Source organism: Bufo gargarizans, chromosome 1 (genome assembly GCF_014858855.1).
Source record: "Bufo gargarizans isolate SCDJY-AF-19 chromosome 1, ASM1485885v1, whole genome shotgun sequence".
NCBI lineage: Eukaryota > Metazoa > Chordata > Amphibia > Anura > Bufonidae > Bufo > Bufo gargarizans.
The window spans coordinates 323,824,835-323,850,218 of record NC_058080.1 but is presented as its reverse complement, the minus strand read 5'-3'; the positions used below and the strand labels follow the sequence as shown (position 1 = coordinate 323,850,218).

Sequence of the window (25,384 nt, the reverse complement as noted above, 5' to 3'; positions counted from 1 at the left end):
TTTAATAAGCATTTGTAATTTTCAAATGTACATCTATAACACATCTGTTCATTTACAAATATACAAATACTATAGTCCAAGATCTAGTCATCAACAGTTATATATTAACATTTTATTTATATACATATGATACAAGTTATAGTATTTGACACAGGTTAACACAGGTATAATAGCAACCACACAGTGGCAGTTAGAGGAATTAATGAGTATCAGAGTGATCTGTCTCTTACATGTAATTTTATAGATGTTTTATAGATTTTTATTTTATACTTAAAATATATTTTAATGCAAAAATATAAGCAGAAGTGGCATAAAATAATCCCTCTATTGTGTTCCAGTATTAGCAAACCAACTATGTTCACATTCAAGTCATGGCTTCAGTTTACCACAGAGTCATGACAGCTATGCGAGACTAATTTCAAATGGATACCGGCAAACCTAGACAAACCCCATTTACCTTAACATGGTCCATCAGGGTTCCAGTATTTTTGGCTGCAAGAAGTGATCTTCAGACTGTAATAAACTAGCCATCAGTAATACCGGAAAAGCAATATACCAGAAAGGTATATTTCAACAAACAAAACAATTTTCTATAATAAACATACCAAATTTAGTGCAGTTTGGTACTTTTTCTGTTCGCTCAAGGCAACCACAATATCAGCTGCCTCCTTTAAAAGGAATTAATAGCAAGCATTTAAATAACTACTTGCTTTGCATTTGTTACCATGATCCTCTAGTGCTTCAAAACAATTATTAAACTTAAAAAGTAAATAGGTAATAATTATTGGACCATTCAATGCATGCCGCAGTGCCTGCCTTGCTGTCCAAGTGACATCTGTACATTAAGTCTTTAGTGGCATCCACAACTACTAGCAACCATATCATCATACTGCTTTAAGACAACATTTTCATCATCATCAAAGTAAAGCAAGTTTATAGAGAAGAGTTTGTCAGGGACACAGCATGGGCTACTCACACCTTGTGTCAATTTGAGAGCGTTAATTATAGACTGCACTGTGGCATGATTAGTGGGTCTCATATTCTGACCCAGAGGGAATGGGCAAGACCCTTTACAATGATAAGCATTATATCCTCTTGGGGAGATGATCCAACCAGACCAGCCAATTTCTTCAAAGTCAACATAAAGTGGGTGTCTTTGGCAGGGCAAGTGTCCGTCCTCCTGCAAACCTCTTGCCATCCTTGTTCTATTTGATGCCGAGATATAAGGTTCATTGGGTATGGTCAAAGGAAGATTATCTATATAAAGGGATTTAATAATAGCAATAAGTTTAAAATAATAATGGTAACATGATACTTAAATACAGTATGGTCAGTATATTTAACAATGTATTTAATGTGTACTTATAGATATATGTGTAAAACCTGATGTTCTGCCTTGTTTTGGATTTTTACCAATTATCAAAAACACAAAATGGCTCAAACCCCAAAAACTGCATTTCGCCTTGCTCGTGCAACAAAATTCACAAAACATTTATAGCAGACCACAAAATATTATGTTATTTTGAATTCAATAGAGCTAATGTACAACTGTCATGTATGGATGTCCTAGGGTTAACTATAAAGAGGAGCTATTACTATAAAAATACAGTGCAATCTTCAGGAAGTGTGTTAGAGAGCAGGATAGGCTAAGCAGATTGATATATAGTACTATAGAAAAATACTCAGTATAGCCTGTATATCATTCATTTATTTTCAGCACATTCTGGGCTTTGAAGTCAAGGACGGTCCTATGAGTGATTAACAGCTAAATGTGCTTCTGCAGTCAGAGAGAGCATGATGTCCGTCACTGATAGGACCACATCCTTGGCTTCAAAGCTCAGAACGAGCAGGAATTTAAATGAATTGAATACATATATTGCTGAATAATTTCCATTGAAGTTATGTATCAATCTGTCCAGCTCCTACCGTTCTATAACATGCTTCTTGCACATTGTATTTGCATGTTGAAAGCTTCCCTTTCAACATTATAGGAGTCATAACATATTATTAAAATGGTGTCCATCTTACCTGGCTGATTACTCATAGACACAACTCCTCTTCTCCCATCATCGGTGAAGAGAACAAGCATTGGTTGCTTGCTTTCATGATGATCTTTTCCTGAGGCAAAGCGAATAACATTAGCATCAGCTTGCCCTCCTCCGAGATTCTTCACTGTCACAAGAATACCATGATTGTGGCTTTCATCATTCCAGGCACGAACCTGTCAGATAAAAAGATAAGATTACATTACTTCTGGGTAGTGTTCTTTCTAAACTATCCTTACAATTAAAGGCTGTATTAGATTAAACGATCCTGCAAGCGATTGTCGGGAGGGAAGTGCTCGCTACCGGAGAAGACTGCTGTTATTATATGCAACAATCTCCTCCACAGTATGGGGACAAGTGATTGCTAATGCCATCGCTCGTCCCCATACTGAATCATTGTTTGCCAACAGCAGATCGTGATTAGATGGCACGATCTGCTGCCGGCAAACAATGATTTTTAAACCTATTGAAAGATTCCAATTGCCCAAAGAACAAGTGCTTGCTCGTTCATCTGGAAATCGGCGGCAGTATTACACTGCCAGATCATCACTAACAAGCGTTCTTGCAAACGCTCATTAACGATGAAATGGCCAACCATTGGCCAGTATGCTACAGCCTTAAGTTTTCAAATTCTCTCATGAGGTACAAGTAACTTAAGGGGTATGGCCAGGCTTTTAAATATTCATGACCTATCCTCAGGATAGGTCATCAATATCAGATTGCTGGGGGTCCGACACCCAGCAGCCCCGCCGATCAGCTGTTTGAGGAGACAGTGCAAGTGCCATCTCCCTTCTCTCTTCCTGCTCGCTGCTGTATGTCTATGGGACAGCAGCAGAGGGCAGGAAGAGAGAAGGGAGAAGGCATGTGCGCACTGCGTTCCCTGTCTCCTCATACAGCTGATCAGCTGGGGTGCCGGTTGTCGGACCCCCACCAATCTAATATTGATGTCCTAGCCCATACAACCTCTTAAAAAAATATTATTAAAGTTTTCAATGCAAATGATTAAGACAATGCTTCTGCTTCTGAAATGGATCATTCTCCAGAACTAATCTGGGAAGTAATGCTACATATTCTTATAAATAGATAGTAGAACAAAAACAGAATACTCACTGCTTGCGTGATTGAAAACACTTCCCATCCTGAAGAATGAAAAGGGACAAGTTTTGATGATAACAGCTTTCTTCCTTGTGCTAAATCCATTTTATTTTTGTCCAGAACCAGGTACACACTTATCTGTGCCAGAAAGATAGGGTAAGTAAATCATCAGCTTCAGAAAAAGAGTGAAGTAAACTTGGCTCATCATATTAAAAGGCGCTATTCTTGTTATAGTCTAATGAATATAACATTTAATATGTTTAAGTGTTAAAACATTCTTTCATATTCTATTTAATATTTCCAATTTCAGGCCCTCACCTGGCAGAAATGATGTCTTTTGAAGTATGCATGTTCTGAAGGTCTTGGCTTAAGTTTGAAAAGGTGCATCTCGGCTGTTAAAATCTTCTCATTTTTGGTTACAGTTGAGAGGTTGAACAGAAAGTACATCTGGTCACTGTGGACTGAGAGATTACGGGAGATAAAGAACTATAATATATTGCATGGTTTTATTGTAAACTAAATATTCTGAATAATATTGCATTATGTATTGTATAGTAGTTGTTAATATTTAAAATTAAAAAGCCAGTAACTGCAACAATAGGATTGCATAGTATCAAATAAACTAAATTATAAATATGAAAATTAAACATGAAATTTATGAATGAGCATTTTCATGAAAGCAAGATTTACCTTTGTCAAAGAAACTTCTGACTGTGTTGCCCTCCAAAAGATCTGGGTCTTTGGTAACACCATCTGCATCAGCTACAGTGTTGTAAAGGTCAATCATGTACTGGGGTGGTTGTTTGACATGATGAAGAGAATGCGGTGGGTCTTCAATGCCAAAAACCTTTAATAGCCTTTTCAAAGCTTCAGATCTTACTTGCTCGGGGTCTTCTATGTTCACTGTAGTTTCAGTAGGCCTTGAGATACATCCTTGGAGGAAAATAACCGCGACCACTAAACCCAACATCTTTGTGTGGACCATGTCTTCCAGTTGCTTCACTGTTAGATCTCTTGCAGTTGAATGGTCCACTGTGTGCCATGTGCCACAATTTATAACAATGCTACAAGACAGCTGCACCATAAGCTCTAAACCAAGATGGAATTAAGTCAAGTATGCAAAACAGCAATCAGTAAATGTAAAGAAAGCTAATTGCAGTGCTAACAAGGTGTGAAACAAGACTAGCAATGCTCTGTTAGCAATTATCCTACAGTACACAATTTATGTGAAACTGGAAGCTGTTGTCCTGTGTACATTCTTTATTTTAAAGGAGAATAAAGTAGGCTTGTTTTAGAAGAACAAGCAAGGATTTCCCCACCTGGAGAGGATTGGTTTGTTTATCATTTTTCTGGACTAAATGTGAAATTATTCCATTGTAACAGGCTGAATGAGGACAGTTTGCTCACAGTGGGAGACTAACTTCCTTCTAATGAATTTATTAATGGGGACAAACAGGAGAACATTGACTTGCACAAATTAAACTCTGTTAAGCAAATAAGTGATACACCTAAGGTGGCCTGGAGAGTAGATATCCTATTTGCTACAATTGAGTGCAATTTAAAAATACATATTAAAAATCTATTCATTTTTGGTGGACAATTATTAAAAAATATGTACAAAAGGAAAAGCATTCAGAAGGGAAATATGTTTCACAAAAACCCTGCCCATTTAATGTTAATAGATGTAATATTTTACACCTAATACCCACATACACATAGAACCAGATATAACTTGATATGTGCTGTCTCGTTTTTTTCTAACCCTAACAGCAGCAAAAATGGTGATCTTATTTATTCTGATAAAAGCTAGATGTTGTCAGTTATTTTTTGTAACTTTTTTTTTTTATGTGGACTGAATATAACACATGGGACACAGGAAAATGTGACAGTAATCAGTCATTCCTAATCTACATTTCTATATTTCTTTTGTGTATTGTACTCCTGTGCAGACAACAACACAAGGGGCAGATTGCACTCAACATTAATAGAAGGATTCGCAATTTATATTGCAATACTTTTGGATTGATTAGATGTGACATACAATCTAAAACATAATTTAATCCCAGTTGTGCATAATCTGGAGTATTCAATCTGAGTCTGTGCTTGCACAATTCGCTAGTGCCTCATCATTACAAAGTCGGTAATAATTTTAAAAATTCAGCATTGTCACGTGGAGTTGTCCTTCTGGAACTTTATTAAAAAACCAAGTCCCAGAGTAAAACCTTTTAAAGAGGACCTTTCACTAGAATAAAACATCTAAACTAACTATACAGACATGTAGAGCAGCACCCAGGGATCTTCCTGCACTTACTGTTATACCTGGGCGCCGCTCCGTTCTCCCGGTATAGCCTCCGGTATCTTCATAGTTAGGCTCCACCCAGTTAAACCTACAGGCGTCATTCTTCCATGCTGTAGCGCTGGCCAATCGCAGCGCTCAGCTTATAGCCTGAGAGAAAAAAATGCCTCTCAGGCTATGAGCTGAGCGCTGCTAAATAGACAGGGATTTGGTAATCCCATTAGTGGCGAAAACATTACCAAATTCCATGTATTTTATGGAAATACATTTATGTTTTCCAAAACAAGCTCAAAGCTGGACATTCATCTTAATCATACATATGCATGCAATCATGAAATAGGATATTTATATACACACAATGTAAGTAATTAGCACAAATGTAATCAAACGTTGGCTGCATACTTTTTTGAATATTTAATTTTAAATACGGAATATTCCCACATTAAAACAAATACATGAAAATAATATATTAATAATTGCAACACTTTTCTCAACCCAGACGGTAAAAAGTAAAAAAAAAAAATTACTGAGGTTATTTACAACCATTTTCCCGATTTTTAGGAATTAATCTTATTTTATCATATGTTTACTTAACTAATTTTTCATATTCAACCGTTTGTTTTACAATATTTAACCAGAGTTCTACTGAAAGAGCACAACCAGATTCTTGCTATTACCATCTGAGTCAAAAACAAGCACTTAATTGAGAAATTTCTTAGAGAACACAGTATCTCTCTCACAACATTGTAAACACCATAAACTAATGTTAGACCCTACAGCAGCTCTAAGGGTACTTTCACACTAGCGTTTTTGTTTTCCGGTATTGAGTTCCGTCACAGGAGCTCAATTCCGTAAAAAATGTATCAGTTTTAACCTACATGCATTCTGAATGGAGAGAAATCCGTTCAGGATGTAACAGGAGGTCATCAGTTCAGTCACTGAATGGCGTTTTGGACGGAGGAAATACTGCAGCATGCTGCGGTATTATCTCCATCCAAAATTCCAGATCAGTTGCCGGAATGCTGTATACGGCATTAATTTACAAAAATGTATGCAACACTGGATGGAAATAAATCTTGTGACATTGCAGAAGCTTATCGAAACAATGCCACAGTGAATGCGTGCCATAATCAAAGCTAAAGGCGGTCCAACAAAATATTTTTGGTGGTGACTTTTTTGGGGACGGGCAGTGTAGTTTAACAATTGAAATATATTTTGATATAATACGAGAAAATATGTTTACATTTGGTAGTGACAAACCCACATGCTCCGCCGAAAAGGCTGTAAAATATGCTATGATTTGTTATAATTTCTCTTGTTATTCATTATAGCAGCATGACTTGGGTTCCTTATAAAATTGTGGTTTTATTGAAGAAAGTCTTATTGAAGCAGAAATTATGAGAAAAATATTAAAAGTAGTTACAAACTTGTGGTTGCAGCTGTGATCTGAGACCTCATTGGCATGTAGGCATCATATTAGAGGGTTATAGCTTCCTCATGGGTTGCTCTCCTTTCATTTGCCTGTATGTCAGTTATATACAAAAGTATTCTTTACAAGAACAAAAGGATCAAGCATGTTTAAAACCAACTGTCTGACCCTTATCTCCATTGGAGGGGGAAGTCAAGAGGCTCCCATATACATTACATGGTTCTGTCCTGTCAAACTCATCAGGTTTGTCCTATATTAATCTACTAGCTGGAATGGCCATCTTAAGCTTTTTTCAAATGAGCATTTGAAATTACAGTATTCTGTCCCAGCATAAGAACAAAATACCGGAATTGCCGTATCAGGTGTATGACGGACACTATTCACTATAAAAAAGTCCACCAGTTTTCCACCATAAATACCAACATTCTTCCGGAAAAAATACCACTGCAGGCAGAACAGAATATCGGAATTTCAAATGTCAGTGTGAACGCATCTCAAGATGGTATTACAATGGAATTTAGCAAATAAAGAAAAGTAATGAACTATAGGCGGAATACAGATATAGCAGTAGAGCAGTACAATTCTGAAGAAACATGAAATAGAACCAGCTACATTACACAGGCCATTCATTTTCTTTGTGTACTGTGTATTCACTGAACGCCATTTACATTATTAAAGAGCTTCTAACATCAAACGAAGAACGTCAAGATTGGATAATGATTTTATTCTGCATACATTCTTAGTCAGAGCTATCTTTTAATCATCTATGATCAAGCTGTTGTGAATGTAAATAAGTAAATCAACAGGGTGCAGCCATGTTGATTTCAATGAATGAAGTATGGATTAAAGCAATGTTTTCTAATCAAGGTTCCCAAGAACCCTTGCTAACTGGCTAACTAGTAGACAGCAACAAGACATGTCACTTTTACATAAGGAAATTTATACTGATTTCAGACTTCAAATTATAACATTGGGAAATAATGATATAGTTCTTCTTTACCCATGCCTACAATGAAAGTATGGGCAACAGTCCCCTGTTGTGGAAACATTTATAACAAGGTTGAGAATTACTTGTTTAAATTATTGTTTATTTTAACTTTTCAAATATTAGCTTTGTATAGGTGTACCTACTTATTAGGTTTAATCCAATTTTAAATAGTTTAGAAAATTGGTCAGCGCACTCGTGTGTACTGTTGGAAGAGGTACAGCAAATGATGGCCTGAAACCAATAAAGGAGCAATAAAAATAAAATATATCAACTAAATGGCTCTCAAGCCTTCTCCATCGATTGCTAATGTTTCAATATAGTCATTGTAATAGTTTTAATGGTTGATATAGTTGCGAAAGTAAATGTAAATCTATAAAATTCTATGTATTTAAAAAAGATAAAAGAGGTGGAGGGGTTTGTCTTTTTGTAAAATCCGACTTATTAAAGGGTTACTGAGTTTTGATAAAACTTTTTATATGTCATAGAGATATATTAAAAGTTTCGATTAGTGGGGGTATGAGTGCTGAGACCTTCACTTATTGCTAGAATGAGGCAAGAGAATGACTTGCACATTCTTCTCTTTCTCCTCACTGCAGGAGAGGAAGCAAGATGGACTCAATAGAAAATCTATGGGCCCGTGATGATTCCATCTCCTGCAGTGAGGAGAGTGAGTGTCATATGAGAGTGCTTCTTTCTCCCCACTCTAGTAGTACTCAGTACCCCCCCCCCCCTATCAAAACTGTGGTTTTTGTCCGACCGCCTCTCTGCATGTTTTCCGGTTCTGTAGCCGCATCTGCCGCCCGTCCCCATTATAGTGAATGGGGCCAGGCCGGACTTCTGGCAGCACACGTGTGCAAGCGTTAGTACGGATCCGGCAGGCTATTCCTCTGCCAGAACAGCCTGGCGGTCAAGCCTGACACCAGTGTGAAAGAAACCTTATTAAAACTTAGTGAGCCTTTAAGACCAGTGCTAAATGACAGTATTGGGGAAGGTTCACAGTGTTGAGTCATTATGGGTTTATATCCATGGAGCAGACGATAACAATAAACTATTAACTCGAGCTTGTTATAAACTATATAGAAAAACAGGCCAAGGATGAAATGCTGCAAAATAGGAAAGGCAGCAAGCAATAATGGGGTCTTTATTAGCTGAAACATTACAGGCTTATAAAGAGCTCAATAGGAAATATATTTAAAAAAAAAGAAATAAAGTTGGCTAAGCTAGCCACAAAAAATTGCTATCAATATTGAAACAAATCCCCAAAACCTTTATACTTACATAAATGCAAAAAATAATAATAATTATAATACCTGCTAAAATATAATCATGTCAATATATATGTAGAGAACAAAAGGAAAAACAGAGATCTGAAACTATTACTTTTCAATGCACATGCACATTACAGTTCATAAGATGCTGGAGCAAACACAAGTGTACACTCAGACAGATATCCACATCAATATAATCTTGTGCAAAGACACTTTAAATATCCTACTAAACATATTTCGGAGCTTCTTAAAGGCTGTATTATACCTGCCTTTTTTTTCGGCAGATGATTGCTAATGAGCGTTCATATGAACGCTCTCTAGCGATCATCTTGCAATGTAATACTGCTGCAGTTTGCCTGATGAAGCAGCGTTTGCTTAAAAATCATTGTTTGCTGGTAGCGGATCGTGCTGTTTAATTATGATCTACCGTTGGCAAACCACTAGACAGCATGGGAACGAGCGATGGCATAGTGATCGCTCATGCCCATGCTGTGGAGGAGATCGCTGCATGTAATAGCAGCAGGCTCCTCCACTAGCTACAATTGCTAGAAAGTAACACTTTCCTCCTGACAATCGTTAGCTCAATCGGCCTGTGTAAGGCAGTGGCGTTGCTAGGGCTGGTGTCACCCTGTGCGGTAGAAAATGGTGTCACCCCCCCCCCCCAAAGCCATAATTTATTAGCCATATATGGGGGCTATGGTGGTGCTACTGCTATAGGGGGCAACCGTTAGCTCAGCAGAACCCCCCTAGCAGTCAGAGCCTGGTCTCAGGAGGGGCACTTCCAGATTATTTTCTGTCCGCTGCCACAAAACAATGGTGCTTATAGAACAGACTTCACAGTGTAGCGGTATACTGTATATTGTGTGGCACAGTGTAGCGGTATACTGTATATTGTGTGGCACAGTGTAGAGGTATACTGTATATTGTGTGGCACAGTGTAGAGGTATACTTTATATTGTGTGGCACAGTGTAGATGTATACTGTACATTGTGTGGCACAGTGTAGAGGTATACTGTATATTGTGTGGCACAGTGTAGAGGTATACTGTACATTGTGTGGCACAGTGTAGAGGTATACTTTATATTGTGTGGCACAGTGTAGCAGTATACTGTATATTGTGGGGCGCAGTGTACAGGTATACTGTATATTGTGTGGCACAGTGTAGCGGTATACTGTATATTGTGTGGCACAGTGTATGTTATATGTGTATAACATAAACATATTTCATATGAAAACTTACAATTACTTGGCTTGGCCCTTGGGGATCTCAGGACACCACTTCAACACTTTGGCCGGGGGCTCGGCGGAGCTGATGTTGTCTTTTATCCTAATGAGAAAGATTTCGTAATAAGGATTTGGAGAAGGGGCAGAGGGATAGCAGAGCAGGGAGAGGCTGGTGCTGCTACTAGGGATCATAGCATGGGGGAGTAATAAAGCCCACCATAATGCCCCCCCAGTAGAAATAATTCTCCTTATAATGTGACAGTGCAAAAAATACCCCCTTGTAATGCCCCCAGTTGAGCTAATGTCCCCATAGTGCCCCCAAATGTCCCAGTATAAAATACCCCTATATAGTGCCCCCATAGTAAATGCCCCCATAGTGCTCCTCTCCCCTCTTCCTGCTAGTGCCCCCCATAATGTACCAGTATAAAATGCCCCATATATAGTGCCCCATTAGATGCCCTCAGTGTCCGGCCTCTTATAGGCTGCCGGCCTAGTGTCCCCCATAATGCCCTTCAATAATGTGCCAGTAAGTGTCCCCATAGATACCCCCCCATCATGTGCCAGTATCAAGTGCCTCTCTCCCCCCCCCCACATGTCCAGTATCATAGTGCCATCTCCCCCATGTGCCAGTATCAAGTGCCTCTCCCCCCCCCCACATGTCCCAGTATCATAGTGCCATCTCCCCACATGTGCCAGTATCAAGTTCCTCTCTCCTTCCCACCCCCCATGTGCCAGTATCATAGTGCCAAACCCCCCATGTGCCAATATCAAGTGCCTCTCTCCCCCCATGTCCCAGTATCATAGTGCCATCCCCCCCAAAAAGTGCCAGTATCAAGTGCCTCTCTCCTCCACCCCACATGTCCCAGTATCATAGTGCCATCTCCCCCCCCAATGTGCCATTATCAAGTGCCTCTCTCCTTCCCACCACCCATATGTGCCAGAATCATAGTGCCAAACCGCCCATGTGCCAGTATCATAGTGCCAAACCCCCCATATCCCAGTATCATAGTGCCATCTCCCCCCCCCCAAAAGTGCCAGTATCAAGTGCCTCTTTCCTCCCCCCATGTGCTAGTATCAAGTGCCTCTCTTCTCTCCTCCCCCCCCATGTGCCAGTATCATAGTGCCAACCCCCCATGTGCCAGTATCAGGTGCCAACCCCCCTACCCCCCATGTGCCAGTATCAGGTGCCTCTCTCCTTCCCCCCCATGTGCTAGTATCATAGTGCCACCCCCCCTCCCGCTCCCCCCATGGCAGTAACAGTCGGGTATAAAAAAACACTTATACTTACCTCCATGTCAGAGATGCAGCCTTTTCCTGTGTCCCGCCTTGTATGTCCATATATGGAGTCAGTGCTTGTCTATTTCAGAAAAGTTTCTGCTGGGATTTGAACCCACGATCTTCTGTATCAAAGGCAAAGCATTTACCCACACAGCCATAAGAAGTGCATTGCCACTGACTGAAAAAATATGAGACTTTTACTGTTATAGCTGGCTAAGTGTACATCTATACACATGACAGCTGCTCCAATACACCCAGCACTGCTATATCTCTATATGACAGCTGTCCCAGCACACAATTAGCTCTGCTATATCTCTATATATGATAGCTGCCCCAGCACACCCAGCTCTGCTACATCTATACACATGACAGCTGCCCCTGCACACTCAGCTCTGCTAGATCTATATATCTCTAAGTATTGCTATACAGTAGATAGATATATAGAGCTATAGCAGAGCTGAGTGTGCTGGGGCAGCTGTCATGTGTATAAATGTAGCAGAGCTGGGTTTGCTGGGGCAGCTGTCATATATAGAGATATAGTAGAGCTGAGTGTGCTGGTGCAGCTGTCATGTGTATTAGATGCAGCTTTTATGGCTGTGCGGGTAAGTGCTTTGCCTTTGATACAGAAAGTTGTGGGTTTGAATCCCAGACACATCCTCTCCTGAGGATGGCAATACAGATGACTATGCCTGGGATTCATAAATGAGAACGCTGCCAGCCGGCCCTGCTGGTGTCACCCGGTGTGGGCCCCTTGCAACACCACTGGTGTAAGGGCTCATGCACACGACTGCATACAGTCCGTGAGTGGGCCATATAAGATCAATAGCCCCGCGTTTGCCCGATATGCAAAGCATCATTGTAATCTGTGTGCGCGATGTATGCCGGTCTGGGACATATGGCCTGCTCATGGATTGTATGTCTCGAAGGGCATATGGTCGTGTGCATGAGCCCTAATACAGGCTTTTAGTTGCTTCCTTGGTAGCAAAAATGAGTAGATACATTTCTCATAGTTCTCCATTTAAATAGCCCAACATCTCTCCACATTGAGCCAAACAGGGTGGGCCAGATTTATCATTAGCTCAGGTCAGAATAATGGAGTGAAAAAGTCCCAAACGCTAAAACTGCGCACAAATTTGCGACTTTTTTCTGCTCTGCACTATGCTCGCCAGTTTTCTGAAAGTGGGCGTGTTTTCTTATGTAAATGAATCTCTAGACAGATTTACTATTGGGACTATTTAAAAAGTCGCAAAAAAGTCTAAATTTTACTCCAGTGAGGACCATGCTTATCTTATGAGACTTTTTAATAGAACATGCAACTTTTTCATAAAAACGTGCAACTTTTTCGTAAAGATTAGGGATGAGCGAACTCGAACTGTATAGTTCGGGTTCGTACCGAATTTTGGGGTGTCCGTGACACGGACCCGAACCCGGACATTTTCGTAAAAGTCCGGGTTCGGGTTCGGTGTTCGTCGCTTTCTTCGCGCTTTTGTGACGCTTTCTTGGCGCTTTTTGAAAGGCTGCTAAGCAGCCAATCAACAAGCGTCATACTACTTGCCCCAAGAGGCCATCACAGCCATGCCTACTATTGGCATGGCTGTGATTGGCCAGAGCACCATGTGACCCAGCCTCTATTTAAGCTGGAGTCACATAGCGCCGCCCGTCACTCTGCTCTGATTAGCGTAGGGAGAGGTTGCGGCTGCGACAGTAGGGCGAGATTAGGCAGATTAACTCCTCCAAAGGACTTGATTAACTGATCGATCTGCAGCTGTGGATCATTGAGCTGCTGATCCTCAATTGCTCACTGTTTTTAGGCTGCCCAGACCGTTTGTCAGTCACATTTTTCTGGGGTGATCGGCGGCCATTTTGTGTCTTGTGGTGCGCCAGCACAAGCTGCGACCAAGTGCATTTAACCCTCAATGGTGTGGTTGTTTTTTGGCTAAAGCCTACATCAGGGTGAAGCTGTCACACCAAGTGCATTTAACCCTCAGTAGTGTGGTTGGTCAAGCTATCACACCAAGTGCATTTAACCAGCAATAGTCTGTTCATTTTTTGGCCATATACTAAATCAGGGGCAAGCTGCGCCCGTCACCAAGTGCATTTAACCCTCAGTAGTGTGGTTGGTCAAGCTGTGACACCAAGTGCATTTAACCAGCAATAGTCTGTTCATTTTTTGGCCATATACTACATCAGGGGCAAGCTGCGCCCATCACCAAGTGCATTTAACCAGCAATAGTGTGGTTATTTTTTGGCCATATCCCAGTCTAATTCTGTCACTAAATCCATACCGGTCACCCAGCGCCTAAATACTAGGCCTCAAATTTATATCCCGCTAAATCTCTCGTTACCGCTGTCCTGTTGTGGCTGGGAAAGTTATTTAGTGTCCGTCAAAGCACATTTTTTGTTCTGGGTTGAAATACAATTCCCAATTTAGCAATTTAAAAATTTAGTGGTTTCTGCTGTATCAGATCTATTTGAAATCTATCCCTAAAAGGGTATATAATATTCAAGGTGCACATAGGGTCATTCAGAATAACTTCACACACCCGCTACTGTGCATTTCCAAGTCTAATTCTGTCACTAAACCCATACCTGTCACCCAGCGCCTAAATACTAGGCCTCAAATTTATATCCAGCTAAATCTGTCCTTAGTGCTGTAGCTGGGCGAGTTATTTAGTGTCCGTTCAAGCACATTTCTTGTTCTGGGTTGAAATACAATTCCCAATTTAGCAATTTCATAACTTAGTGGTTTCTGCTATATCAGAGCTATTTGAAATCTATCCCTAAAAGGGTATATAATATTCAAGGTGCACATTGGGTCATTCAGAATAACTTCACACACACCCGCTACTGTGTATTTCCAAGTCTAATTCTGTCACTAAACCCATACCTGTCACCCAGCGCCTAAATACTAGGCCTCAAATTTATATCCTGCTAAATCTCTCGTTAGTGCTGTAGCTGGGCGAGTTATTTAGTGTCCGTTCAAGCACATTTCTTGTTCTGGGTTGAAATACAATTCCCAATTTAGCAATTTCATAATTTAGTGGTTTCTGCTATATCAGAGCTATTTGAAATCTATCCCTAAAAGGGTAGATCATATTGAAGGTGCACATAGGGACATTCAGAATAACTTCACACACACCCGCTACTGTGTATTTCCAAGTCTAATTCTGTCACTAAACCCATACCTGTCACCCAGCGCCTAAATACTAGGCCTCAAATTTATATCCAGCTAAATCTGTCCTTAGTGCTGTAGCTGGGCGAGTTATTTAGTGTCCGTTCAAGCACATTTCTTGTTCTGGGTTGAAATACAATTCCCAATTTAGCAATTTCATAATTTAGTGGTTTCTGCTATATCAGAGCTATTTGAAATCTATCCCTAAAAGGGTATATAATATTCAAGGTGCACATTGGGTCAATCAGAATAACTTCACACACACCCGCTACTGTGTATTTCCAAGTCTAATTCTGTCACTAAACCCATACCTGTCACCCAGCGCCTAAATACTAGGCCTCAAATTTATATCCCGCTAAATCTCTCGTTACCGCTGTCCTGTTGTGGCTGGGAAAGTTATTTAGTGTCCGTCAAAGCACATTTTTTGTTCTGGGTTGAAATACAATTCCCAATTTAGCAATTTAAAAATTTAGTGGTTTCTGCTGTATCAGATCTATTTGAAATCTATCCCTAAAAGGGTATATAATATTCAAGGTGCACATAGGGTCATTCAGAATAACTTCACACACCCGCTACTGTGCATTTCCAAGTCTAATTCTGTCACTAAACCCATACCTGTCACCCAGCGCCTAAATACTAGGCCTCAAATTTATATCCAGCTAAATCTGTCCTTAGTGCTGTAGCTGGGCGAGTTATTTAGTGTCCGTTCAAGCACATTTCTTGTTCTGGGTTGAAATACAATTCCCAATTTAGCAATTTCATAACTTAGTGGTTTCTGCTATATCAGAGCTATTTGAAATCTATCCCTAAAAGGGTATATAATATTCAAGGTGCACATTGGGTCATTCAGAATAACTTCACACACACCCGCTACTGTGTATTTCCAAGTCTAATTCTGTCACTAAACCCATACCTGTCACCCAGCGCCTAAATACTAGGCCTCAAATTTATATCCTGCTAAATCTCTCGTTAGTGCTGTAGCTGGGCGAGTTATTTAGTGTCCGTTCAAGCACATTTCTTGTTCTGGGTTGAAATACAATTCCCAATTTAGCAATTTCATAATTTAGTGGTTTCTGCTATATCAGAGCTATTTGAAATCTATCCCTAAAAGGGTAGATCATATTGAAGGTGCACATAGGGACATTCAGAATAACTTCACACACACCCGCTACTGTGTATTTCCAAGTCTAATTCTGTCACTAAACCCATACCTGTCACCCAGCGCCTAAATACTAGGCCTCAAATTTATATCCAGCTAAATCTGTCCTTAGTGCTGTAGCTGGGCGAGTTATTTAGTGTCCGTTCAAGCACATTTCTTGTTCTGGGTTGAAATACAATTCCCAATTTAGCAATTTCATAATTTAGTGGTTTCTGCTATATCAGAGCTATTTGAAATCTATCCCTAAAAGGGTATATAATATTCAAGGTGCACATTGGGTCAATCAGAATAACTTCACACACACCCGCTACTGTGTATTTCCAAGTCTAATTCTGTCACTAAACCCATACCTGTCACCCAGCGCCTAAATACTAGGCCTCAAATTTATATCCTGCTAAATCTCTCGTTAGTGCTGTAGCTGGGCGAGTTATTTAGTGTCCGTTCAAGCACATTTCTTGTTCTGGGTTGAAATACAATTCCCAATTTAGCAATTTCATAATTTAGTGGTTTCTGCTATATCAGAGCTATTTGAAATCTATCCCTAAAAGGGTATATAATATTCAAGGTGCACATTGGGTCATTCAGAATAACTTCACACACACACGCTTCTGTGCATTTCCAAGTCTAATTCTGTCACTAAATCCATACCGGTCACCCAGCGCCTAAATACTAGGCCTCAAATTTATATCCCGCTGAATTTGAATACAATACATTGGGCCAAATAATATATTTGTTGTTGTGGTGAACCATAACAATGAGAAAAACATCTAGTAAGGGACGCGGACGTGGACATGGTCGTGGTGGTGTTAGTGGACCCTCTGGTGCTGGGAGAGGACGTGGCCGTTCTGCCACATCCACACGTCCTAGTGTACCAACTACCTCAGGTCCCAGTAGCCGCCAGAATTTACAGCGATATATGGTGGGGCCCAATGCCGTTCTAAGGATGGTAAGGCCTGAGCAGGTACAGGCATTAGTCAATTGGGTGGCCGACAGTGGATCCAGCACGTTCACATTATCTCCCACCCAGTCTTCTGCAGAAAGCGCACAGATGGCGCCTGAAAACCAACCCCATCAGTCTGTCACATCACCCCCATGCATACCAGGGAAACTGTCTCAGCCTCAAGTTATGCAGCAGTCTCTTATGCTGTTTGAAGACTCCGCTGGCAGGGTTTCCCAAGGGCATCCACCTAGCCCTTCCCCAGCGGTGAAAGACATAGAATGCACTGACGCACAACCACTTATGTTTCCTGATGATGAGGACATGGGAATACCACCTCAGCATGTCTCTGATGATGACGAAACACAGGTGCCAACTGCTGCGTCTTTCTGCAGTGTGCAGACTGAACAGGAGGTCAGGGATCAAGACTGGGTGGAAGACGATGCAGGGGACGATGAGGTCCTAGACCCCACATGGAATGAAGGTCGTGCCACTGACTTTCACAGTTCGGAGGAAGAGGCAGTGGTGAGACCGAGCCAACAGCGTAGCAAAAGAGGGAGCAGTGGGCAAAAGCAGAACACCCGCCGCCAAGAGACTCCGCCTGCTACTGACCGCCGCCATCTGGGACCGAGCACCCCAAAGGCAGCTTCAAGGAGTTCCCTGGCATGGCACTTCTTCAAACAATGTGCTGACGACAAGACCCGAGTGGTTTGCACGCTGTGCCATCAGAGCCTGAAGCGAGGCATTAACGTTCTGAACCTGAGCACAACCTGCATGACCAGGCACCTGCATGCAAAGCATGAACTGCAGTGGAGTAAACACCTTAAAACCAAGGAAGTCACTCAGGCTCCCCCTGCTACCTCTTCTGCTGCTGCCGCCTCGGCCTATTCTGCTGCTGCCGCCTCGGCCTCTTCCTCCGCCTCTGGAGGAACGTTGGCACCTGCCGCCCAGCAAACAGGGGATGTACCACCAACACCACCACCACCACCTCCGTCACCAAGCGTCTCAACCATGTCACACGCCAGCGTTCAGCTCTCCATCTCACAAACATTTGATAGAAAGCGTAAATTCCCACCTAGCCACCCTCGATCCCTGGCCCTGAATGCCAGCATTTCTAAACTACTGGCCTATGAAATGCTGTCATTTAGGCTGGTGGACACAGACAGCTTCAAACAGCTCATGTCGCTTGCTGTCCCACAGTATGTTGTTCCCAGCCGGCACTACTTCTCCAAGAGAGCCGTGCCTTCCCTGCACAACCAAGTATCCCATAAAATCAAGTGTGCACTGCGCAACGCCATCTGTAGCAAGGTCCACCTAACCACAGATACGTGGACCAGTAAGCACGGCCAGGGACGCTATGTAAGAGGCAGCCCTGATCATCCAGCAACATTTCCAACACATATATATATAGCAGACTGTCATGTTTCCCTCCAGCCACCAGAGGCCACTGTGGCTGAGTAGGACAGTGTGAGGAGTTGTTTCCAGAGGACAAGGAGTTAAGTGTTTTTCCCGGGCTGAGCAGAGAGCCTGGGGTGCAGGTGTCTGAGTACACAGGAAGAAGGACGCTGTGCACTGAGAGGGAGATCCACAGGGAAGATTAGAGTGATTGCTCCCTGCCTGCTGACACAGTATCTGGGACATTAGAGTGTGTTTGCTCCCTGACTGAGCTGATGTTTCCTGGTGCAGAAGAGAGACTGCTGTAGTGTGAGGCACTTACCAGAGGAACTGTGAGTGAATTCCAGGCCCTGCCTGATTACACGTCCAGAGCTGCTGATTATCTCTAACCAGAGTTACAGAGACTACAAAGAGAGGCCAGAGCTGAGCCACGCTGAAGCAAGCAAGCAACCAGATCGGGACCCAGACTGTATCTGCCTGCATGTGCCGGACACCGAACTGTGAGTGCACTGATGCTAACCGGAGCTAGGACATAGTGGAATAGGATTTAGTTTAGTGCACCGTAGAGGTGCACCCCGGGTAGCGGGGACAGATAGGACTACCTAGAAGAGAGTAGCCTGCTATTGTCTGTACTTGTGTTTGTGATTCATTTGTTTTCTTTATGCAAATTTCCATTATCTTTGTTGTGAATTCTCAAGCTGTTCATATTGTAAATCTGCTTCTCCGGCAGTTAGAGTTCTCCTTTAATAAAGCCGGTTTCTACTTCAGCCTCCTTGTCTGCTGCACTGTACTTGAGTCCTGCTCTACGGTCTCTTCCTCTGCTGACCGTTACAAGTGGCGCTGCGAGCAGGGTACAGTCACAGAGATGGAGGCGGCTGAAGGCAATGTGCATGATGTTAATGTGAGTACCTCAGGCAATGGTGGAACCCTTGCAAGGGCCCTTCCTATTGGCACGTTGTTCAACTTGCTACCAAAATTTGATGGCCAGAACATGACATTGTCAGACTGGGTGACAAGGTTACAGAGTGCTGTTAGGATTTACAATGTCAGCCCAGAACTACAAGTAGAAATTGCTTTGGCCGCTCTCGAGGGTGAGGCCCGAAGAAATGTTCTCCTACAACCAGAAGCCACGCGCAATACATTGCAAGAGATGGTGAGATTCCTGGAAGAAATATATGGGGAAACAGCCAGTGCAGGGCACCTCCGGGCGAAGTTTTTTTACCGGATTCAACGGGAAGACGAAGGTGTCTCTCAGTACGCTACAGCCCTACAGGAAGTGTTGGCCGAGGTACAAAAAAAAGAGGCAGATGGGGTTACTGGCATGGGACCCATAGACCGGATACTGCGGGAACAATTTATTCTGGGGCTCTACAGCAATCCCCTGAAACAGGCTCTGCGGGAACGAGTCAGAGTAGACCCTACCCTAACCTTTCGACAAATTTTGGCAGAGGCCGTGACGCGAAACAAAGAAGACGGCTATGCTTCTGGAGTAATACGGACCCAGACCGTTACACCCCCCGGGGTTACAAGAAATGAGGAAGCCCTGGTCAGAGTGGTACAAGACTTGCAGAGCTCCCTGAGTGCCATGCACAAAAAGTTGACACACCTGGAGAAACGGATAGAGTCGCGCCATACTACTGAGGCCGCCTATCAAGCCCGACAACAAACCTATCAGGCGACTCCGTGGGTTCCTACACCCGAATGCCCTTATGCTAGTTTACCATACCATCAAGCCCCTCATTACCCTTCAGTGGGGCCATCCAGCCAAGCTCTGAGGGCACCTCCCACTCGCAGGCAAAAAGTGGGCCGTCAAGGGGCACAGTGTTGGCGGTGTGGAGATCTAGGACATTTCGCCAGAGAGTGTCGGAATAATCCAGCTGGACGCCAAGAGCCGCCGTTAAACTACCGACCCCTGCAGTAGTGGGGCGTACTGCAGGGGAGGTGGAGAGCCAAGTTACCCAGCAAAGCTCCGAACACCTGGTCGCAGGGTGCCCCACTATACGAGCTGAGTTCGAAGGTGTTCCTGTCGACTGCTTAGTGGATACTGGGTCTCAAGTGACAACTATGCCCGAGTCATTCTTCTACCGTTACTTTCAAGCGCTGGCCAAGCCAGAACGAGAGACACTGGTCCGGGTTACAGCGGCTAACCAACAACAGATTCCTGTCACAGGGGTCGTGTGGATGAATGTACGGCTATGTGGACAGGAAGTGGGGCGGAAAGGTATCTTGTTGGTCCCCGAAACATTCAAAGAAGATGTGCCGGTGATAATGGGCATGAATATCCTGCGAGAATTGGATCAGATCATGTTCACCAAACGGGGGCCGGGTTACTGGAAACAAGCCACCCCGCACAAACCTACCCAGAAAGCATTTCAACGGCTAATCCGTTTTTGTGGAACACAGAAAAGTGTACCAGCACACCAGGCGGTGGGAACGATCCGAGCGCCAGGAAAGGCTACCTTCACCCTTCCCCCTGGTCGGGAGACCGTGCTGACGTTACCCGTGGGAACTTTCCGTAATCTTGAAGGCATGGAGGTGTTCGTTGAACCAACAGGCCTAGGAGAGCTGGGTCAGGACGTCCTGGTGGCCCGGACACTGGGAGTGGTCCAGAATGGACGAGTACCCATAAGAGCTGTGAATGTGGGATATCTAGAAGTTCCCTTGACGCCAGGGGTGGAACTGGCTCGTGTGTACCTACATCAGGGAGAAATCCTGAGTCAGAGAGAAGTGACTCTAGCTCCGGTAGGGGATGCTGGTTGGACCCTGGCAGTTACTGCCAGTGCAGAAGAGGCGCCGACCCCAGAATGGAATGGGGGAACCATCTTGGATCAAATGGAGATAGATGTTAAGGCTCTCAGTTTAGACCAACAGCGAGCAGTTGAAACCATGCTGTGGGAGAATCAGGCTGCGTTTGCCCGCCACGCCGATGACTTTGGCTGCACGAATGCTATCACACATGATATACCGACGGGGGACACTCCACCAATTCGGGAGAGATATCGACAGATTCCGCCCAAGTTGTACCAGGAAGTGAAGACGCTATTGAAACAGATGATAGATTCCGGAGTGGTGCGGGGAAGCCAGAGCCCTTGGGCAGCCCCAGTGGTGCTTGTCAAGAAGAAGGACGGCACTATTCGATTTTGTGTGGATTACCGGCGGTTGAATGCTTGCACTGCGCGAGACTCATATCCTCTGCCACGCATCGAGGAGTCTCTGACGGCTCTAGGACGAGCCAAATACTTCTCCACCCTGGATCTAGCAAGTGGGTACTGGCAAGTACCAGTGGCTGAGCAGGACAAGGCAAAGACAGCATTCATACTCCCCATGGGGTTATTTGAATTCAACAGGATGCCATTCGGACTGACTAATGCCCCTGGAACCTTCCAGCGGCTGATGGAGAGATGCCTGGGAGACCTGAATTTTGAAGCCACTCTGATATACCTAGACGATATCATCGTATACTCTGCTACTTTTCAAGAACACTTGAATCGGCTAGGGCAGGTACTCGAGCGACTGCGATCCCATGGCCTGAAAGTAAAGCCAAAGAAGTGTCATCTCTTCAAGAGGGAGATCGAGTACCTGGGCCATAGGGTGTCCCAAGACGGAGTGCTACCGTCCCAAGACAAAGTGGCTGCAATACGACAATGGATAGTGCCGAGAACACTGCGTGAGTTGAAGGCCTTCCTGGGACTGACTGGGTACTACCGGCGGTTCATCAAAGACTACGCAAAAATAGCGGGCCCTCTGAATGAGTTGTTGAGAGGAACGGCTGGGCAACCCAAGGGCCAAAGTATTCCCTGGGGACAGAAACAGGAAGAGGCCTTCCAGGCCCTGAAAGAAGCCCTGACATCGGCCCCCATCTTGGCTTATGCCGATTTTGATAAACCATTCATCTTAGCTACTGATGGCAGCCTCTACGGACTTGGGGCAGTCCTGTCGCAGGTACAAGATGGACATGAGAGAGTGATCGCTTATGCCAGTAGATCCTTGCGAGATACGGAGCGAAACCCCCATAACTACAGTTCCTTCAGGCTGGAACTCCTTGCCCTGGTGTGGGCTATGACGGAGAAATTTGCAGGATATCTGACAGGAGCTAAGATCTTCGTACGGACGGATAACAATCCCCTGGCCCATCTGGGTACTGCCAAGTTGGGAGCCCTGGAGCAACGCTGGGCGGCTCGCCTCGCAAAGTATGACTTCTCAATTCGCTACCGCTCCGCTACAGAGAACACTAATGCTGATGGTCTCTCGAGGGTTACTTTTGAAACTCCAGTAGGGGATATGGATGAACAAAAGGAAGAAGATGAAACTCCTGACTTCCGCAAGTTCGCTCCCCCAACAGTTGCGGCCCAGACAAGTGGGGAGGCCCGTAAGCTACCCAAAGCATTGGGGAGAACTAATGAAGAATGGGGCAGATTGCAAGATGAAGACATTGGACTGCAGCAAATGAAAAGCTGGGTAACCCAGTGCAGGAAACCCAACAAAGAAGAAAGGACTGATCTGGATGCCGAGATGAAGTCCGTTCTACATCAATGGGACAGACTGGAAGTGCATGGAGCTGTTTTGTTCCGCAAGTGGCAACAGCCTGCCGACCTAGAGGCGAGGTGGCAGGTATTGATACCCAGAAGAATGGCACGGGAGATAGCCAAAGAGGCTCATGAGTTTGGAGCTCACTTCGGGCCAGTCAAGACATACCAGTGGCTGCAGCGTTATGTGTATTGTCCGCGACTGGAGGCCACAGTTGAAGAAGTTTGCCGACAGTGTCGAGTGTGTGAACTCACGAAGAGTACAGAACAGAGAGCACCCCTACAGTCCATCCAGACCACAGAACCGCTGGAAGTGTTGATGATAGACTATCTTCTTGTGGGACAATCGTCAAGAGGTCCACAGTATTGCCTGGTCATGATCGACCACTTCTCCAAGTTTGCGGTAGTCACCCCAACTCGGGACCAGACGGCCGAGTCCGCGGCACGAGCCATTTGTCAAGACTTCATTCGGGTCTATGGGTGTCCAAAGCGGATCCATTCAGATCAAGGGGCGTGCTTTCAAGGAAAAGTGATGGAAGAGCTACATCGACTGTACGGCATTGAAAAATCCAGGACAACTCCTTATCATCCCCAAGGAAACGGAGCCTGTGAGCGCTTTAACCGCACATTGCTGCAAATGCTGAGGACACTAGAGGAAGACAAGAGGGCACACTGGCCTGACTACCTGCCAGAATTAGTCTGGGCTTACAATAATCGTGTCCACACCACCACCGGTTACACCCCATACATGTTACTGTTCGGTAGGGCTGGTCGAGAGATCGTGGAATTAAACCTAGAACAGCCAGAAGACCTAATAGAGCGATCAACCACCTCATGGGTGAAAGAACACCGTCGGCGTCTCCAGACCATTCGCCGGTTGGCAGGTCAGCGGTTACAGGAGAGAGCTCATACAGACCGTCCTCCAGTTCAGGAGGTTCCATTGCAGCCTGGGGATCGGGTACTGGTACGAGAGAAACGTCCCAGAGGCAAGTTGAGTGAGCGTTGGGAAGTACAGCCGTATAAAGTGATCAAGAGAGTGTACCCTAATGGTCCGGTCTACGAAGTGCAGGTTGAGAATGAGGAATTTGCTTCACGGACTCTACATAGGAATATGTTACGGCCATGCCGGTCCAAAGATCCCGCACCTGTTCAGAGGACACCTCCTCCTGCCCCATACTCAGAACTTGTTATCTCTGATGGAGATTATGGTGAATACTGGTGGACTGCTCCCAACACTGAAGGAGCCTCCCAGGTTACAGGTGATGAAGGCACTGTCACAGAACCATTGCCGGCCCGTAATGGAGAGGGGCCCTCGGACACACCCGAACCTCCTATTGTGGTGGATGAATCCAGACTGGCAGTTCCTAGTGGAGAGAGTCAGGTCGTAACAGATAGCCAGGACCTCCGGAGATCCAGTAGGCTTACTGCAGGGGTTCCACCAAACAGGTACGCTGCTGATGAGTTCATTTGGTCCACCTGTATGTATTGTGGACAATGTTGTACTGCTGTATAAAAAGTTACATCAACCATTATTTCTATGGACTATATAGCAAGGCCGAGGACGGCCACCTTTAAGTGGGGAGGCATGTAAGAGGCAGCCCTGATCATCCAGCAACATTTCCAACACATATATATATAGCAGACTGTCATGTTTCCCTCCAGCCACCAGAGGCCACTGTGGCTGAGTAGGACAGTGTGAGGAGTTGTTTCCAGAGGACAAGGAGTTAAGTGTTTTTCCCGGGCTGAGCAGAGAGCCTGGGGTGCAGGTGTCTGAGTACACAGGAAGAAGGACGCTGTGCACTGAGAGGGAGATCCACAGGGAAGATTAGAGTGATTGCTCCCTGCCTGCTGACACAGTATCTGGGACATTAGAGTGTGTTTGCTCCCTGACTGAGCTGATGTTTCCTGGTGCAGAAGAGAGACTGCTGTAGTGTGAGGCACTTACCAGAGGAACTGTGAGTGAATTCCAGGCCCTGCCTGATTACACGTCCAGAGCTGCTGATTATCTCTAACCAGAGTTACAGAGACTACAAAGAGAGGCCAGAGCTGAGCCACGCTGAAGCAAGCAAGCAACCAGATCGGGACCCAGACTGTATCTGCCTGCATGTGCCGGACACCGAACTGTGAGTGCACTGATGCTAACCGGAGCTAGGACATAGTGGAATAGGATTTAGTTTAGTGCACCGTAGAGGTGCACCCCGGGTAGCGGGGACAGATAGGACTACCTAGAAGAGAGTAGCCTGCTATTGTCTGTACTTGTGTTTGTGATTCATTTGTTTTCTTTATGCAAATTTCCATTATCTTTGTTGTGAATTCTCAAGCTGTTCATATTGTAAATCTGCTTCTCCGGCAGTTAGAGTTCTCCTTTAATAAAGCCGGTTTCTACTTCAGCCTCCTTGTCTGCTGCACTGTACTTGAGTCCTGCCCTACGGTCTCTTCCTCTGCTGACCGTTACACGCTATATCTCCCTAACTGCACACTGGGTAAATGTAGTGGCAGCTGGGCCCCAGGCGGAGAGCTGTTTGGCGCACGTCCTTCCGCCGCCAAGGATCGCAGGGCAACATTCTTTGCC

General features: G+C 44.2%; 1 protein-coding gene across 1 annotated transcript; it reads right to left on the bottom strand.

The window, feature by feature from the left end:
* Positions 1 to 850: 850 nt before the first annotated feature.
* LOC122928621 (bone morphogenetic protein 2-like) lies at positions 851 to 4,125 on the bottom strand. Its single transcript, XM_044281639.1, has 5 exons — positions 3,831 to 4,125; positions 3,459 to 3,601; positions 3,156 to 3,278; positions 2,029 to 2,221; positions 851 to 1,257 (listed from the first exon to the last, which is right to left on the bottom strand). The coding sequence occupies exons 1-5, from the start codon at positions 4,123 to 4,125 to the stop codon at positions 851 to 853; spliced, it is 1,161 nt and encodes a 386-aa protein (XP_044137574.1).
* Between the last annotated feature and the right edge of the window lie 21,259 nt (positions 4,126 to 25,384).

Bases quoted from the DNA above. Each gene is read 5' to 3' on its own strand.
- LOC122928621 (XM_044281639.1), bottom strand. From the start codon at position 4,125: ATGGTCCACACAAAGATGTTGGGTTTAGTGGTCGCGGTTATTTTCCTC. The intron at 3,279-3,458 runs GTGAGGGCCTGA...TTTCTGGCACAG, and splicing joins AAAGACATCATTTCTGCCAG to ATAAGTGTGTACCTGGTTCT. The intron at 1,258-2,028 runs GTAAGATGGACA...CCCTTTATATAG, and splicing joins GTCTATGAGTAATCAGCCAG to ATAATCTTCCTTTGACCATA.